The following is a 15,991-nucleotide window of genomic DNA, read 5'->3' as shown; positions in this document are numbered from 1 at the left end:
CTGGAGTCAGAAGACTGTATTTCAGTTGCCTGGTCACTTAATCAATTCTATATCCAGAATATTCATGAAGGTGTTTCAAGCCAATATCCTAGTGGCAGAGTTCAACACAGAAATTTGTTAAAGCTCCATTAAAACAAACAAACAAACAAAAACCCCACAAACTTTTTTTTTCTTTTTGACCTTTCCAAGCTCTGCAGCAGTGATTTTTCTCACACAGATGTGAATGAATAGCCACACTAATGAGAACTGTATGAATCTAGACTTAGCAGCATCAAGTGTTTATGGAGCAGGCAGAGCTATAATTTTGGGGTGAATTTTTTGTTTGTGGGTTTTAAAAATTATTTCATTAAACAAAAATCTTGTTCCAGTTCATATACTAACTCAATCCTTCCTGTGTGACCAATTTCTTCAATATTGACCAATAATTAATAATGCTTGCTGGAGACAGTACAAAAATGTCAAGAGGAGAGAGTTTAATTTCTACAAGTTCATTGAAACTGTAGTTGTGATCCAATTATTTTATGTCAGGTGAGCAACTCAGTTACAGTTATCCACCTATCCCTCCTTGCTTCCTATGTTTCTCTTGTTGCATCTCTGTGGTTCACTCCTTTATTTTAGCACTAGAAAATATTGCCCTTTGCAGTAAAATATGCAATAGAGTGTAATTCCACAATGAATTAAACTGTTCCTGCTATGTGAGAAGAGGAATTAATGTATTCATTTTCCAACAAAAAGAAGTTGGGTTTATTGCTTTACAGTTTGCTTATAGATCAATAAAGTGTTTAAATTTTACTATATTAACCTGATTGACCTACTTTCACGAAACATAGGGTTTATTTTTAATGTGATGACATACCTACTTAAAAATTACTTGAGGCTTAACATTTTTCCAACACATACACAGTCAGTCGTTGTGACTGGAAATCTTACAAGTAACCCATCCATGAAAGCCTAGGGGTTTTTTTTTTTCCTAGTTTCCTTTCCCAGCAAGAGAAAGTTTCTGTTAAGAAGGAAGTCTCCTTCAAAAGTAGACTTATTTCAGGCAAGTATTTAATCCAAGTTTGATTTGACCGTGAGTTTCTAACAGAAGATGTTACTTCTGTGGCAATGGCAGTAGTTATAGGCTTGTGAAAGTTTTACTGTGTATTAAAAAGCAAGACATGGAAATCAAATTATCTCTAATAATATTTTTTCTTGACCTTTTAAGGTATTCAGAGAATTGCAAATGAGCCAAAGCTGGAGTTCAGTCTTGGTAAGATACATTTTTGAATTTTTGGATTTACAATGGCTCGTCTGTGTGTGAGGAGTTTTTATACAGTTATACAGTGTAACATGTGACCTGTTTAAAAAACTGAAAGTGTAGGTGGGAGAAGTGCATGTCTTTTGAAACGCTGATTTTAGTTTCTTAATTGGTTGGAATGGCTAAAGGTTTATTGAATTCTCTAAAGCTGTGCTGCTCTACCAGGCTGAAAATCTGCTCAACAGCTCTGTGAATGTAGTTTGTGAAATAGTACTTATTTGGAAAAATAAGTACTTATAACTTACAACTTATTTGAAGTTTTTGAAACAATATTGAGATAAAAGCACTGTTTCTTTAGAACAAACTTTAATCTAAATACAATATTATTTGATAGTGAAGTAATGGCAATGTAAATGTTTACCTGACTTTGACGTTTTATACTTAGTATATGTAATTGGTATATGAGAACCATCTATTGCTATAGTGTATAACAGAATTGTTTTGGGAGTTGTTCTATCAGCTCAAGCTTCCCTCTCCATTTAGAGGGTACAGAATGATTCAAATTGCTCAGTAAGTCAGGCAACCTAATTGGATAATGGTATCTTTTTAACACTAGGTCAAGGAGCAAAATATGTCAGTCCAAACTGTGCAAAGCAAGCTTGGCTACTTTTCACTGTTCTTTCAGTGCAAAAGCTTTGAAGCCTTTGAAATAGTGAGTGAAATAATTGCTTGCAGTAGAAGCACTAAAAACAATAATTCTTTGTGGGAAATAAGAACGATAACTAGGTTTAGTTGATTAGTGGCTGGACTCTCTTCAGGGTCTTTGTCAACTGAAATGACCCTGTGATTATTCTTTGCTCCTGTGTATGGTAAAATAACACAGTTACAGATAGTCTAGATTTTGAAATACTTGAAACTATTTGCTGTCTAAATTCTGAACTAAAACTTGTCAAATTTATGATTTTTACATCCGTATGACCTGTGAATGTTTATCTGATATTGTGTTGCTGTACACTGAGAAGATTTTACTCAGTGTTATTCAGTATCTGTTAAATTTACTCTGGTATAAAAATGTATATAATATAACATCTGTTCCAAAGAAGTGTAAGAGGGAGAGGGAAATATAGAAAACTGTGAGCAGAATATTATGTAAATATCAATTAGACTCCACTATTTGGAGAACCTAAATAGTCTACAAACAGATATCCTTCCGAAAGCCCAAAAACATTATGGATGGCATCAGTGATGTGACTGCAGGTTCTGTTTGTGCCCCTTGCATTTTGGGAGCCTCTTTTCTGGCCTTGTCCTTGGAAGTGGGTTACACTCAGCTTGTGTGCTGCTGCAGCTACACTGATCGAAAAGCTGACGCCTTAAAGCTGTGCCCTTTGGGACAAACACAGTTCCATTTGATGCAAACATTTTTAGAATACCTCACATTTTCTCTGTATTTTTATCTGTATGTCTTTTAAAAATTAGATAGTTATGGCATTACAAAAAGTTTGGTTGAAGTAGGTCATGGGGTTTTTTCTGTATAGACTATTTCTGCAGAAGGTCTTAAATGTTGGCGTGGATCAAAGGCCGTGTTCTCTGTTGGGGGGAATCACCACGGTATAATAATCGTTAAGAGCGGATTTAACTTTTCTGTGCATTTCCACTTACATTTTATAGGTGATGTGACTGTAGTGTTTGGGCAGAGTCAGTATTTGCAGCGTTCCAGCAATAACAAACTCCCACAATGGCTCTGGTGTAGTGTAGGAGAGGGAGGAAGGCGCTACAGGCACTGACTGCAAATTAGATGAGCTGTGCTTCAGGAGAAGTTGCTTTCAGTGATAAATGTGCCCCAGCAGGCAGAAGTGTAAAAACAAAGTAAAGCCACTTTCAGACTTGTTTGGGCTCGTGCTGGATGGATCTCTGTTCACTCAGTGTCAGTATTTGTGTTTTGCATTGGGCTGTTTCTAGTAGGCATTTATGTCTGTGGTTTGTTCTGCAGCATTATTGATTGAGTCGTTGCAGCCCTGTGAGGGATCTTATACACTGGCTCCTGCTGCTGCTCAGGTGACAAATAGGAGTAGCAACATAAACCTCGGTTTTGGCTGATACTCCTGCCCAAAGTTGTAAGTCGGGGGTATTTGGCAACACAGGCAATTGTATAGAGGTGATTCTTAGTGTCTTGATCCTTAAACTTACACTAAATATTTAAGCATAACACACTCGCATCAGTGGAAATCCACCTTTAGTGACTGAACAGTCAATGAAATTCTTAGCAGTTATCCTTCCTACTGGAATATCAACATTCCCATGCCAACACTTCGTAGCTCCAGCAACCCCAGTCAGCAGCACTGTGCTGTTTGTACAAGTGTACAGCAGATGCCTCCTGCTGATGAGTGACGCAGGAACAATTTAGCTGGAAAGGATGCACGTGCTGCGTGGCCCAACCAGGTAGAATTCCCCTCGCAAGGGCAGCCAGTGGAGATGCCCCTGTGCTGTTCACGTGGCTGCTGGCAGGGCTGGAAGGGACTCTGCACCCTGGCCCATGCATCTGGGGAACACCAGTGCTGCTGGCAGGCCAAGGACACTGCATGACTGACACCATCCTTTGGGAGGTTTTGTCTAATGAAAGACTTGGCATTCACTGTTGCTAGTCGAGGATTTCCAAGATCTCTCTCTGAGACGAGCCAAAGGATGGTAAGCAGGGATGAGAGGAATTTGCTGCGAGCAAGCACCACAGCTGTGATGTGTGCCTGACTTGGGTAACCAAATCTTAGGGCTCTGTAGAGACATTTCAGCTTGATTAGGCTGGTGTTTGGCATTTAGAATTTGGAAGGCGGGTCTAACAGTTAATGATGCCTAAAGCTGGTCTCTAGCCCTGAAAGAATGGCTTATGCCTGTAATTTTGTTCATATTTGTTGTACAATACTATATTAGTTATAATATATGTAGCGTATACTATTATTTAGCATACATACACATATATATGCAAATAGACCTTTGCTTATATCTGTTGATATACAAACGTGTTTAAATATATTTTTAAAAATTGTAACATCTCATAATTGTACTTGAAGTCTGTTGTCACTTGTTGGTCAATAAATAACATTCAGAAGTGGAACTTCCGTAACTAAAACAAAATATAGCTTTCAAATAATATTTGGGTGCTGCCTAGTACATTGGTTTTATTTAGGGACATTATATCTAAATACTGCTGTTTGGTGTTTGAAGTTCTGATAACTAAATTTTGAAATAATGATATTAAAATTCTTCCTAGGGTTTTGTATTTTGTTGTGGTAGTTACCTGGCAACATCCTATGTCCGTAACACTCTGGAAAGCATTCTCTTCATAAAATGTCTAAATATTGCCTTCTCTTATTCTGTTTTAAAGTTCAATAAAGTGGTGTTTTTTTTCTTCTTCCCTGAGGTTAAAGCAAAGAATAAAACTCACCTGAATTACAGCTTTCCACTGCAATACACTCAGCATTTTCAGGAGTGTGCCTGTCTTGTAACATAACTTTGGAGTCAGAGCATCCTTCAGACAAAGATTTTTGAGTTTTCTATTCCTGGGGGCTCTTTGGGAGTATGGCTGATTTCTTGTAGCTGCTGCTGAGTTTAACTTTGCAGACTCTCTCTTGTTGTTTGGCATTTTGAGTGCCTGTGTTCTGCACGCAGTTCCGCGAAGCATTGGGAGGTAGGAAATAACAGCCTGTGCAGGGTGCTGAGGAGAGAGGAGGCGCAGAGCAACAGGAATGAAACAAGATACTGGGCCTGAATAACAAACCAGTGAAACTGATAAAAATCTTTCCCATGACTTTGAAGTGTGCAGGGTTAGATCTTTTATAGATGTTTATTTTGAAGCTACTCTTCTTGGTTGCTTCTCTAAAATATCCCAGCCCTTGAGTCCCAGATCTAAATAAATATGTTGTGGGTTCCTGACTTCAAAGTAGCTGTGCTGCTTCAGTGTGAGCCCAGCTGAAGTATGAGGTAGTAGTTATGGAAGAGAAATTGTATTGTGCATATTGATGAACACTTTTGTGAAGTTTTCAAGAGCTTGTGCTTGTAAGGGTGTTTGATAGTGAACTGGCAAAGCAGCACAAGAAGACTGCAACAATCAGAAAAATGAGGGAGCAGGGTAGAATGCTGGTGGTCAAAGTGCTCAGACGTGAACTCAGTAATGAACTTCATGGTAAAAGGGAGAAATAAATTAGAGAATAAAAGGAAATAAGTTTGTTAGTCACTCTCTCAATAACCAACACAATTTTAGTGATTTTCCATTTGTCTAGTTGCTTAGAGTTGCGAAGACAGAGCAGGGGGATATGGTGGTTGTAGTATGGTAGTAGTATTCAAAATGGCTGTATAGAAAGGAGTGTCTCTGCACATACCATAGCATATTCAGGTGGTAATTTTAATGAGAGCACCTGTCTGATGTTTCCAAAAGTGCTCTTTTTTTTTTCGTAAATATATCAGGGCAGTGAATTTTGCTGGATCAGTTCTATTGTTGAGTAATCTCTAGGTACTTTACAAAGTGTAATGTAAATCTTGTAATTAAGTTTTTACAAAATCTCGTTAAATAGTGCACAATTCACGGAAAACTTGAGCAAGTACCTGAAAGAATTAAAATTAAAATTTTCTAGGTTATTTGTTTATTCTTTTTACCAAATGGTGGGTTGATACAAAAGCAGTCTACCTGTAAATGCAGAAGTTTTTATTTTCCACAGTCCTATTTTAGCCCGAGTGATATTGTGATGCCATCCCTTTGGAAGAGGTCTTGAAGCAGATTTAACTCTGCATACTTGAACATAAATGGTGCATCGATGCTGCTCAAAGAGCATGACGAAATGATTTTTCCAATTCTGAGACATAATCTGGAGCTTTTTCAGCAACAGCTGTTCCTGGAAGAATGATAAGCATAAAGACTTGTTTTCTCCTTACCACAAACTTGAAGCCAGTCTTGATCCTTCCAGAATTTTCCCACTTGGTTTATCCTTCTGCTTCATCAAGTTACAAGATGGTGAATAAATGGTGCTTTGTTGTGTCAGCCAAATAAAATTGTAAAGTCGTCATCATCACAGTTTTGAGTAAATCTAAAAAGTGATCGTTTCTCTGTGATTCAAACTCACAGTGTCACTTATTGCTCAGGGGTATTTATCCATCAAAAAAAGTTGTCTTCTTAGAAACAATAGCAGCAAAAATATAAAAATGAAGGCTGAGTTTGTGAGTTTTAGATTTTATTTTATTTGTCCATTTTGCTCTTTTTTTGTTATACCAATTTCCTGGATTTTGCTTGAGTTTTTCTGTCCCCACACAAACTCTATCTTCCACCAAACCAGCTAGTCAGGTTTTTTTTCATTAGTTTTACTGATGTATATTAGATACTGTTACATCCCTACAACAAATAGTAAATAAGACAATTTAAATTGAACAGAAAGGGTTCAGGATGTAGAAGAGCTACCACGTGATTGGAAAGAATGCTCTTGTTTTCCTCTGGGAACTACTTATTTGACTTTTGTCTGCTTTGAGACTTTTGCACTGCAGCATTAGATGCCTTAAATGCAGTTTATTCTTAGTAACTCAGTGTTGCTAGGATGAGTCCTTTTTTGACTGAAAGGAATCCTCCCAGAGAGATAGCAATTCAAGCCCAGTCTCTGAGACTGTGTTGGCATGTTTTGACTTAGGACTTGTAATGTTTCTGCAGCAGCTCCTGCAAGAATTCCTTCTTTCCCCACCTCTACAGGAGAACTTGAGCTAACTTGCAGTTGGTTTCAGATAAAGCAACAAGTGAAACAGTCTTCCAAAAAGGTTCTAAGGTAGTGAATGCCTATCATCTTTCACATCATGCTGTCACCTCTCTTGGCAGTGTTTGATGATGGATAATGCATATCCAGCAAACTGATGAGTGATGTTGAGTTACTGACCCCTGAGGAGAGTTAGCTCTTCTTGCTGTGCTCCTGCATGGTCTGGCACTCACAGTAAGCTTTCTTTGTTACCTGCAGACATTGTGCGAACCCTGCAGAAAAGTGATTTGAGAACAGATTTGCCGAGATCCCACATCGTCTTTTTATCCACCTCTCCTCCCACAGGACTTTGCTCACTTTAGAGAAGGCTTTTGGGATTTTCTGTGATAGCCCTTGCCACACTGAGCATTTGGGGTTTTTAAATAGGCAGCTTTCTGAAGCACTGCTTCTTCATCATTGTGCACCTCTTTAAAGCATCACTCCTGAGTTTTGTGTGTTGCATGCTCTGTCAGAAAAAAAAGGCCCAAACTGTCTAGATAATGTACCATTAAGACTTGGTAATGTTGGAAAAACGAATCCAGGAAATGGGGTGTGTGGGGTGGGATGTGTTTGTCATGGGCACATACCCAAAAAGCTCAAAGCCAGAATCCTTTTCAAAAACTCATGTACTTTTTTGGTTTTTTCCAGCTTGAAAAGGTGGGTTTGAGTCCTAGAGAATTAGGCTGGATTTTAAAATCTATACCTGTAGGCACTGTAATTCTAGAAATCTATCTTTCAATCCCCTTAGGGCAGGGATTGTCTTCATTTGCATTGCAGCTAGAGAAGCAGGAGGCTGTCACAGTCCTTAAATATTAATCTGCACTAATTGTAGGGCTTAATATGCAAGGACTCAAAAATTCCAATAACGAAACTTGGGAAGATGTACAGTTACTGTTCTCTCTGCTTTTTGCATCCTAAGAGAAACTGAAAATTCTGTTTATAATACTATGTACTTTACAATTAAATAGAATTCTTCATGGAATTATCTATCTGGAGAGCTATATAGATATCTATTCTATGTAGTCCATAAACATGAAAATTTGTTTTGTTGTTGAAAGCCCATTATATTTAGCGTAGCATTACTCGTTTTTGTGTTGTCTATTTTGTTTGTGTCAGGAAGAAGCAATTCCTAATAGAGGTAGTCACAGAAATATTTCCAACTTGTCAGCATCCATTGATACTTAATGATTTTCATTAACCAGCTTTGACTTGTGTAAATTCAATTTCTGTGTAGGTGTTAGGGATTAAAATTCTACATTACAGGGCACTGTGTAGCAGTTAGTCCCCAGGGTGGGCTCGTTAAATGCAGGGATGTTTATTTGCTCTCAAGTGGGTCAGAGCAGAGGATGTACCAGCATGAGGGAGCAAATCATTACTGTCTGAGTATATTCCAGTGTGATGGATTTACAGGAATCTGCTGATGTGCTGATGCAAGTAGTAAGAAGCATGAGGATGTCTTGAGTATCAATATTAAACCCAGGTGCAAACTGAGTTTCGGGCAGTTTTCTTCCATTCTGCTTCATGAAATTGAAGTATTTCCTGTTTCCAGAAGCTTTTGCTTTTAAGAAAAAAATTCTATTTGAACTACCAGGACAAAGTGATTGACAACCTTGTAAATATAAATATGTATAAATCAGGGCTGTGACTAAGGGAAATTTCTAAATCTAATAGCATAAAGATTCTCACAGCGTCTTTCACATGTTTTGATATAAACACTTATCTAGAGATAAATTTTGAATAGCTATGGCTAATCTGTTTAGAGAGGAGTTTGTAGATACCTGAATTTGAAAAGCTATTTAACAGTTGAAAGGGTTTTTTGGAATTTAGCCATTCTGAGAGACAGGGGTTTATCATCTTAGCTCTCGAATGATGCAGCAGATAATAGGATTAAATTCCGTCAGAAATGTACAAATTCTGAAATCTTGTCAGTTAGAAAACTACTGGATTTTTAAGTCTAGGAAAAAAAAAAGGCAGGACTAAGAAGGACCTTTCTTTTTCAAACCTTAAATAAATAAAATTGGTAGGCTTCTTAGTAAAATCATGTCTTTTCTTGATACTGAAAATGCTGCTTCTTTGTCTACGGCATGTTTTTCTCATAGACTTTGCAATAGTTGTCTCATGTTTGCAAAATTCCTTTTAGCCAAAAATTCAGAGGCAAGGCAAGGTTGTGTCTATGCTGAAAACTCTCTATGTTTTCTGTGAAGAGGGGTGCCAGCTCAGTATGCCAAAGAGGCAGGATGCTGGAAAGATTTATTACAAGAGCTCAATCTTAGCATGGGTTCATCTACCTCATTCCATGCTGCTTTGCCTGAACTATTTCTAGTTTGTGAGATAAAGCACTCATAGCTATCAGCAATATGATGATAATTTTTAAGGCTGATTGAAAGTTATAGAGGAAAAGGGCTCCAGAATGACTGAAGAATTTATAGATCTAGGTGGAGATTGAATGCAATTCTCTCAAATTTGAGCTTCCGTATTAATCCTTTCTCGTTTGGGTATTAAAACCACCAACAAATAACTCAGTGGATACCTTAATTTGTCCTTTAGTGTTTTCACAAGCATAGTGCTTGGCTTTTGAATTATCGGGTGTTCTGGTGTTTCTGACATTAATTTTTCAATTATCCTGATGAAATGGAAAACTTGTGTTTCCAGGGTATTTTTAAACTAGTTCGTAGGAAAATAGGATTAAAGATCATTGCATTAGAGAGAAGTTATTTTTGGCACATGCTGCTGCTCTTTTTTCATCATTATTTTTCTCTTCCCGCTCTTGCCCAAAAATATACCTCCTACTGTGCATACTTTCTCCTATTTGTCTTGCCAGTCTGTGTGCTCTTTCCAGTTCAATATTTGAACCTGATTTTCCAGAAGAGGCTCTTCAGGTTCCCTAGGATGGCTCCCACGTATGTGTGGTAGATCTCAGCAGGAGATTTGGCTTGCGAGGGGGCTGTTTGCATGCACACAAATATGTGCCCATCCTTTACCCCTTCAGGCTTTAGGATGTTGGAGTGGGAGAAGGTGTGGCAGTTCAGTGGCTGAGCTGGGAAGGGGAGAACTGTAGCCTACCTGGGAATTTTCTGCTACGGAAGGAGATTTTCTGTGCAGCATCTTCACAGTGTGAGTGGCCCTAAGCGCACTGTGCCGTTGTATCACCACACATCCACAGGGACAGCCCCTGAGTGAATGGCTTTGTGCTCACCTGGTACAAAATAAACCTGTGACTGATGTCTCTGTGGGTCCAGAAGACTTGTCTGAATGAAGAGGGCTGTTTAGACCCTTGTTGAGAATGTTTTCTGTTGCAGATATTTGTAGACAGTGAGAAACAAGCCAAATAAGGATGAGTTATCCTTTTGTTGTTATAGAAAGCTCTATCAGACTTTCTTACCTACAGCTGAGATTTGGCCCTGCTGCCTTCTTCCAATCTTTTCCTGCCTCCCAGGAAGACGACATTTTAACTATTCAGAATGCAATAGATTTTTTTTTCATAACTCCTTGACTATGCTGTTTTCAGGGAAGCTTAAAAGGTGTACAGTATCTGCACAATATTTTCAGCAATAGATATTGCTTCCAACAGCTTCATAAATCCTTTAAAACTACACTTTTTCTTCTAGAAACAGTGCTTTTTCCCATCAAACTGCAAAGTGTGGTAGCATTAAAATTTTAAACTTTATATCTACTTAAAAAAGAAATTGTGTGTACCACTGAGTTTGCTGAAGAGCAATTTTTAGTATCCCTGGTTGTGCGCTTCAGTGCCTGACATCTTAGTTTTCTCTGCTGCTGCCTAATGGCCCTTGCAGTCCTGGGATTTTTTTTCTAGGCAGAAATGAGAAATTTTATTTTGGAGTTACTGGACAGGGATAGTTGGGATCTTTTTTACTGTGAGGGTGGTCAAGCACTGGCACAGATCACCTCAGGAGGTTTTGAAGTCTCTGTCCTTGGATGTTGTGAACACCCAAGTGGATGCAGCCTGCTATGGTTGACCCTGCTTGGGCAGGGAGGTAGAACCTAAGGGTGATTCCAACATCTCTGTGCCAGGGATTTGTTGTGTTTGGAAAGAGAAAAGAGAGTTTGGAGGCTTCTTAGAGCTGGTAGTGGTTGGTTTGGCATGGATCCTCCAGCATTCTGTAGTGTATGTGGACATCAAGGTATCTGTTGTTCCTTACTGTTCTTGATACCTTGCTTGTGATCTAAAAAAATCTTCAGGAGCTCTAAATAATCACTTTTAGGTATGTTGAAATTAGACTATTTAAAATTGTTGCTATCTGTGTGGACTCAAGCTGTTCTAGGGAGCTTCCACCCTTGCATTATAATTAAACCATAATGTGGAGCACACTGAAGACACCATAAAGGATTTAAGAGCAGGCTGAATTGCCTTAGCTTTTGGGCAAAGAGAGTCAGGACTAGATAGAGTCAGCTATTGTTAAATTAGTTTTGTGGATGTTCTTGGCCTGGATAATGTGTTACCGCTGCTCATTTTTATGAATTTTTGTATTTGTGCGAAGTTATGTTTATTCTTTTTTCTGTATGTTCTCTCAAGGAATGCATATTCATGGGAATGTTTGCAAAATGAAAGCTTGAAGTAAAAAATACATGTTTACTAAACATGTTTTTGCAGCAGTGGTATTGGCCAGGAATAAAATTGAAATGGACTTTTACTCTGAGTTGGAACTCTTAGCCCTTTCTCTGTGAAGAAAAGAATTTGGGTCAAAGACAAACCAAGCGGAGGATGACTGTAAAGTGATTAGTGCCCTTTTCCAGTTGGGTGGACCTCAGTCCTGGAGTGATGATGGGCAGCTACCTGAGTTCAGTGGTATTGGAATGTAAAAAAAAATATGTAAAGTACCAAATTACAATTATCTTCTGTGCCCTCTGTGCCTGCTGCAAGGAAAATCTTCCTTATTTTGCGATCAAGGTGAGACAGCTTTGAGTGAATACAAGCAGGCTCTCAAGTCTTCCTCTCTCTAGTGTAATTGTTTTTGAGCTGTTATGTTGCAGGTGGACAGAATGCTAAAGCTGTGGATCTGCTTGGTGTGTGACACCTTTCTGGTCCAGTGCTCTGTTGAATCAAGAGAGGCGCTGGCCCCATTTCTACTTCAGTCGCCCCGGTGGGTGTGTAGTGAAGGAAATCAGCAGTGATGTTTCTGCAGAAGGTGGAGGAGCAGCTGTGCCCTGCCACTGCCTGCCAGCCCCAGCCTGTCAGGAAAGGTGTGTGCTTTTCACATCCTGACAGGGCCAGAGGTGTGCTTGGGGCTGCTCTGCATTGTCAGGGCTGAGACAGCCGGGATGTGCCCTGGAGCCAACCTGCAGGTGCGTAGGGACCTCTTGCAGTTCAAATCTTAAATACCTGGGGACTTCAAATAGCTCCAAAGCCAGGTAGCAGATGTGTGGAGGCTCAGATTATTCTGTTTAAAACCCACTCGTGGATATCTCTGGCTTGTTTAGAGTTTACTTTCAGCTTTTTTGCTGTCACTTTTTGCACTTGGTCTTTTCTAACCTTTAGTCCAGACTGTAGAACACTTTGTGAAATATTGCCTGGAGAATTCTCTCCATCTCTTTCCTTGTGTATCTTTCTCTGTGGAGGTGAAGTCACATCATAATTCCAAAAAGGTAAAGATTATTTGGAAGACAAAAAGTAGGCAAATGATTTACAGGTTGTAGTAGTCACAGAGTTGGTGCCGGTTGTGCAGAATGGTAATGACTAAACAGAAATGGAGCAACTCTCTGTTGTTAGGCCAATAATATATTAACTGAAAACATTTTTAATAACTCAAAGCATGATAGCTCTTGACTTTTTGACTCTAATGGCACTTTGCTGCATTAGCTGAACGTTTATGTTTCAAGTGGCAGTTGTTAAATTCATCTCTGAATATGCCTGTAGAAATAATTGCAGTAATACTTTCATGTTATAAAGCATTTCCCAATGGACTTGTTTTTAATCCTTATGTGTGGAAACAGAAGTTACATAAATAGAGAAACATGGAATTTCTAGAAGACCAAAGTCATGCTCCCCTTTTGAACACATTAGTTATAGATGTACTTATTTTTGGAAATTCTGAAATGCGTGTCCTCTGGTGAGATTTGACTCAAAAATCAGGTTCTCCTGCAGGCCCTGGGAAAACCGGAGCTCTCCTAGAAGCAGCAGCACAAAATCCCACGCAACACTAGATGCAGCATGGCTAGCAGTCTGACCTGAGGTGCTTTACTGAAAACAAACAAAATGCTTAAGAATGCTTTTCTTCATTGTTTTCCCCTTACTCCCTGTGGCCAGTAAATTTTCTAGTCCATTTATGGACACTTTAAATATTACTATCAACCATATTTTTAGAGTGGTTTTTGCCTGTTATGTGGAATATAAACCTGATATGTAATAAAGAAGCATTTTTAAAATTTACTTCTGTCTTGTTCCAATGTTCAAAATAAGCTAAAGCTTCCATCTGGAATTCTGTTGCTTTTAAGATTGATTTCTGAGAGGCTGAAGGAGTGTAGAATTTCATTATGATGGGTTAAGAAGAATTTGGTCTTAGCATTCCTTGAAGATGAGAATTCTTCACACCTGAGAAGCTGGGGATTGTTTTCTGTACAATTGTAAATGAGCTGCTTTAAAAACTGAAGTGGGCTAGCGCTGGTTTCTACCCTGAGATGAAGAGCTGCAATACCTAGGTAATTCAGGATTTAGATCTCAAATCTGCCAGGGGGTGTCTCTACAGTGACAAATAAAAAACTTTTTTTGTTTGTTTCCTTTTCTCTTTTTTTTTTTTTTTTTTTTTTTTGTTTCCTTTTAATCCTGATCTAATATTTCTTTATACAAATGAATGGAAATAATTTTAAATTATATCTCTGTCGAGAAGTCAGCTATGTCTTTGTGTGTCAACATATCAAAATCAAGACATTTTCAAACATGTTGTTGCTATTGTTCAACTTTGAAGAAACTTCTGGACCAAGTTTTCTGTATTGGGTCATACTCCTTTGTAGAAATCATTAAGGTCTCCCTTTTTAAATTTCTTCAAAATAGACACTGCAGAGTTGAAAATTTAGAGTAGTAATAATGAGCCAGTCTTGGAGGGGAAATGAGCTTGGTGTTGATATTTGAAGAAACTACAAATACAAATATATGTGCTGCTTTAAAAATGTTACTTTAACATAACATCTAGGCAATCCCAACAGCTACAGTCATTATGGTGTTTTTCACCCTGTACTTTTTAGAAGGCTGTTCGTACCACCAGAGTTCTCATGGCTGAGGTACATTTTTTGGAGAAGTTTAGGGAGTAAAGGTTATTCCTTCAAAATACTCAAGTAAACAAAAGCAGGATGCTCATGGGAGATGGATTCCTTCAAGCTCTTCCTCTGACATGACCCTTGACCTGTGAGGTTTTATTATTTCTGGATTGTCATTCATGTGAAAAAAAGATACAAATATATGTTTTCTAAAATTCCTTGGGAAGGAGTTCTACTTTGCTCTCTTGTGCAGGTCCCATGCTATTAAAGCAATCATAAATTATTGGTCAGAATGATTCAAAATCCTCTGAGGAGTTAATAATTGTCTCCGATTTGGACCTTTAATTTTGATATTAATCCAGAAATGCCACCTTTTCAAACAAACCTTACTTATGTTAGAACATCTTCTCCTTTTAACTACAGCTTGAATGCAGATTACTTAACATTTATCAAGCATTTCCCTACCAGGAAATTTAATCATTACTGGGGTAAAAGTGATTGTTCTGGATTGCAGAAATCTATTTTCTCCTTTGATTAAAAGTGTGTCTTGCTCTTCTTTGCCTTGTCTTTGAAGTACATTTTAGTCTGCTTTCCTTTGAGATGTGTGGGTTTTGTTTTGCTAAAAGGTCACCTCTGGCATATTGGAGGGATTAGTCAGTGCTTTACATTGTGTTTTCTGTAGAGGACCATCTTTTTAGGTTGTCTCACTGGTCATTTTCAACATCAGACACCTGTGCAATGAGAACCAGTTGTGAATCAGGCTGAAATTTAGGAACTCAGCAGAGTAGGGAGTTAAAATGAAAGTAAAAATTACAAACATATAGGTAAATCATATACTGCCTACTTTTTTTTTTTAATGGCCACATTTTAGCTCTTTTGAGCACTACACGTGGAGAGTACTACAGGGCTCAAACATTCCTGCTCTCTTCCCTTAGGGTACGGTGAGGAGGTGGTTTTGGTGGGATTTTCAAATTATTTTATTTTGGGGTGGTTTTTTTTGGAATCTTTATGAAGTTGAAACGACATCACTTTCTTGTCCCCTTCCTTGGCACAATGAAAGGAAGGAACACAGCTCTTCTCACACAGATGAATCTTAAGGCTGTTCAGTAAGACAGTAGAACTATAGTTTGCTTTTATTATTGTCTGTCTGTTGTTTTGTGAGTTACTGTTGTTAATATCGTTCCCTAGTGCATCTTGTCCTGGCATCTTCATTTGATTATTTTTACTATGTAACATTTTTATTTAAAGGAGGAATTAATAATTTTATTCACCAGCACAGTCTCGTGGGCATCAGGGCTGTGGCCACACATCAATTAGCTTATAATTAATTATAGAGCTGGCTGTAGAGAATTTTACACAAAATCCTTAATGCAGCCTCTAAAGCTACAGCCTTTCTTAGTTGTACTTATGTCAATGCTAACATCAGCTGGTTTGGGTGGCTTGTCCAGGCTACAGGTGGCTTGCTTCCTCCTGAGGGCTGGGCTCCTGTAGCTGGACTTCCACCCAGGAGCCAGAGTAGCTCCCTTACAGCAGCTCAGAGCAGATGTTGTGCAGCAAAGAAGTATCCTAAAAGATTTCAGGTTCTTTAGGGCTCTTCCTGAGCCTTCTTGTCTGCAGTAGTTGCTGGTCTCTGTTGTTGGACTGCCTTCCTTTGTTTTGAGAGGGGAGCTTCTTTCCTTGCCAAGCCTGAAAGTATCTTCTGAAGACGCATATGGTGACATGGATTTGGAGTCAGGCTAAGCAACAGATGAATTTTCTTTGCATGTTAGAGAAA

General features: G+C 38.5%; 1 protein-coding gene across 10 annotated transcripts in view; it reads left to right on the top strand.

Annotated features, from left to right (window-relative positions):
• The window catches only part of INPP4B (inositol polyphosphate-4-phosphatase type II B), a 293,798-nt gene that overhangs the window by 109,029 nt on the left and 168,778 nt on the right, over positions 1-15,991 (top strand). For all 10 annotated transcript variants that reach the window (XM_066186440.1, XM_066186445.1, XM_066186446.1 and 7 more), the window contains one exon: positions 1,208-1,252. In XM_066186440.1, coding sequence (XP_066042537.1) covers positions 1,208-1,252 — 45 coding nt within the window. The remainder of the gene's footprint in view (positions 1-1,207; positions 1,253-15,991) is intronic.

Source organism: Chamaea fasciata, unplaced genomic scaffold (assembly GCF_029207755.1).
Source record: "Chamaea fasciata isolate MVZ Bird 193981 ecotype frontalis unplaced genomic scaffold, bChaFas1.0.hap1 SCAF_6, whole genome shotgun sequence".
NCBI classification, from domain to species: Eukaryota; Metazoa; Chordata; class Aves; order Passeriformes; family Sylviidae; genus Chamaea; species Chamaea fasciata.
The sequence above is the reverse complement of the archived record's forward strand: the minus strand, read 5'-3'. Positions and strand labels throughout refer to the sequence as shown.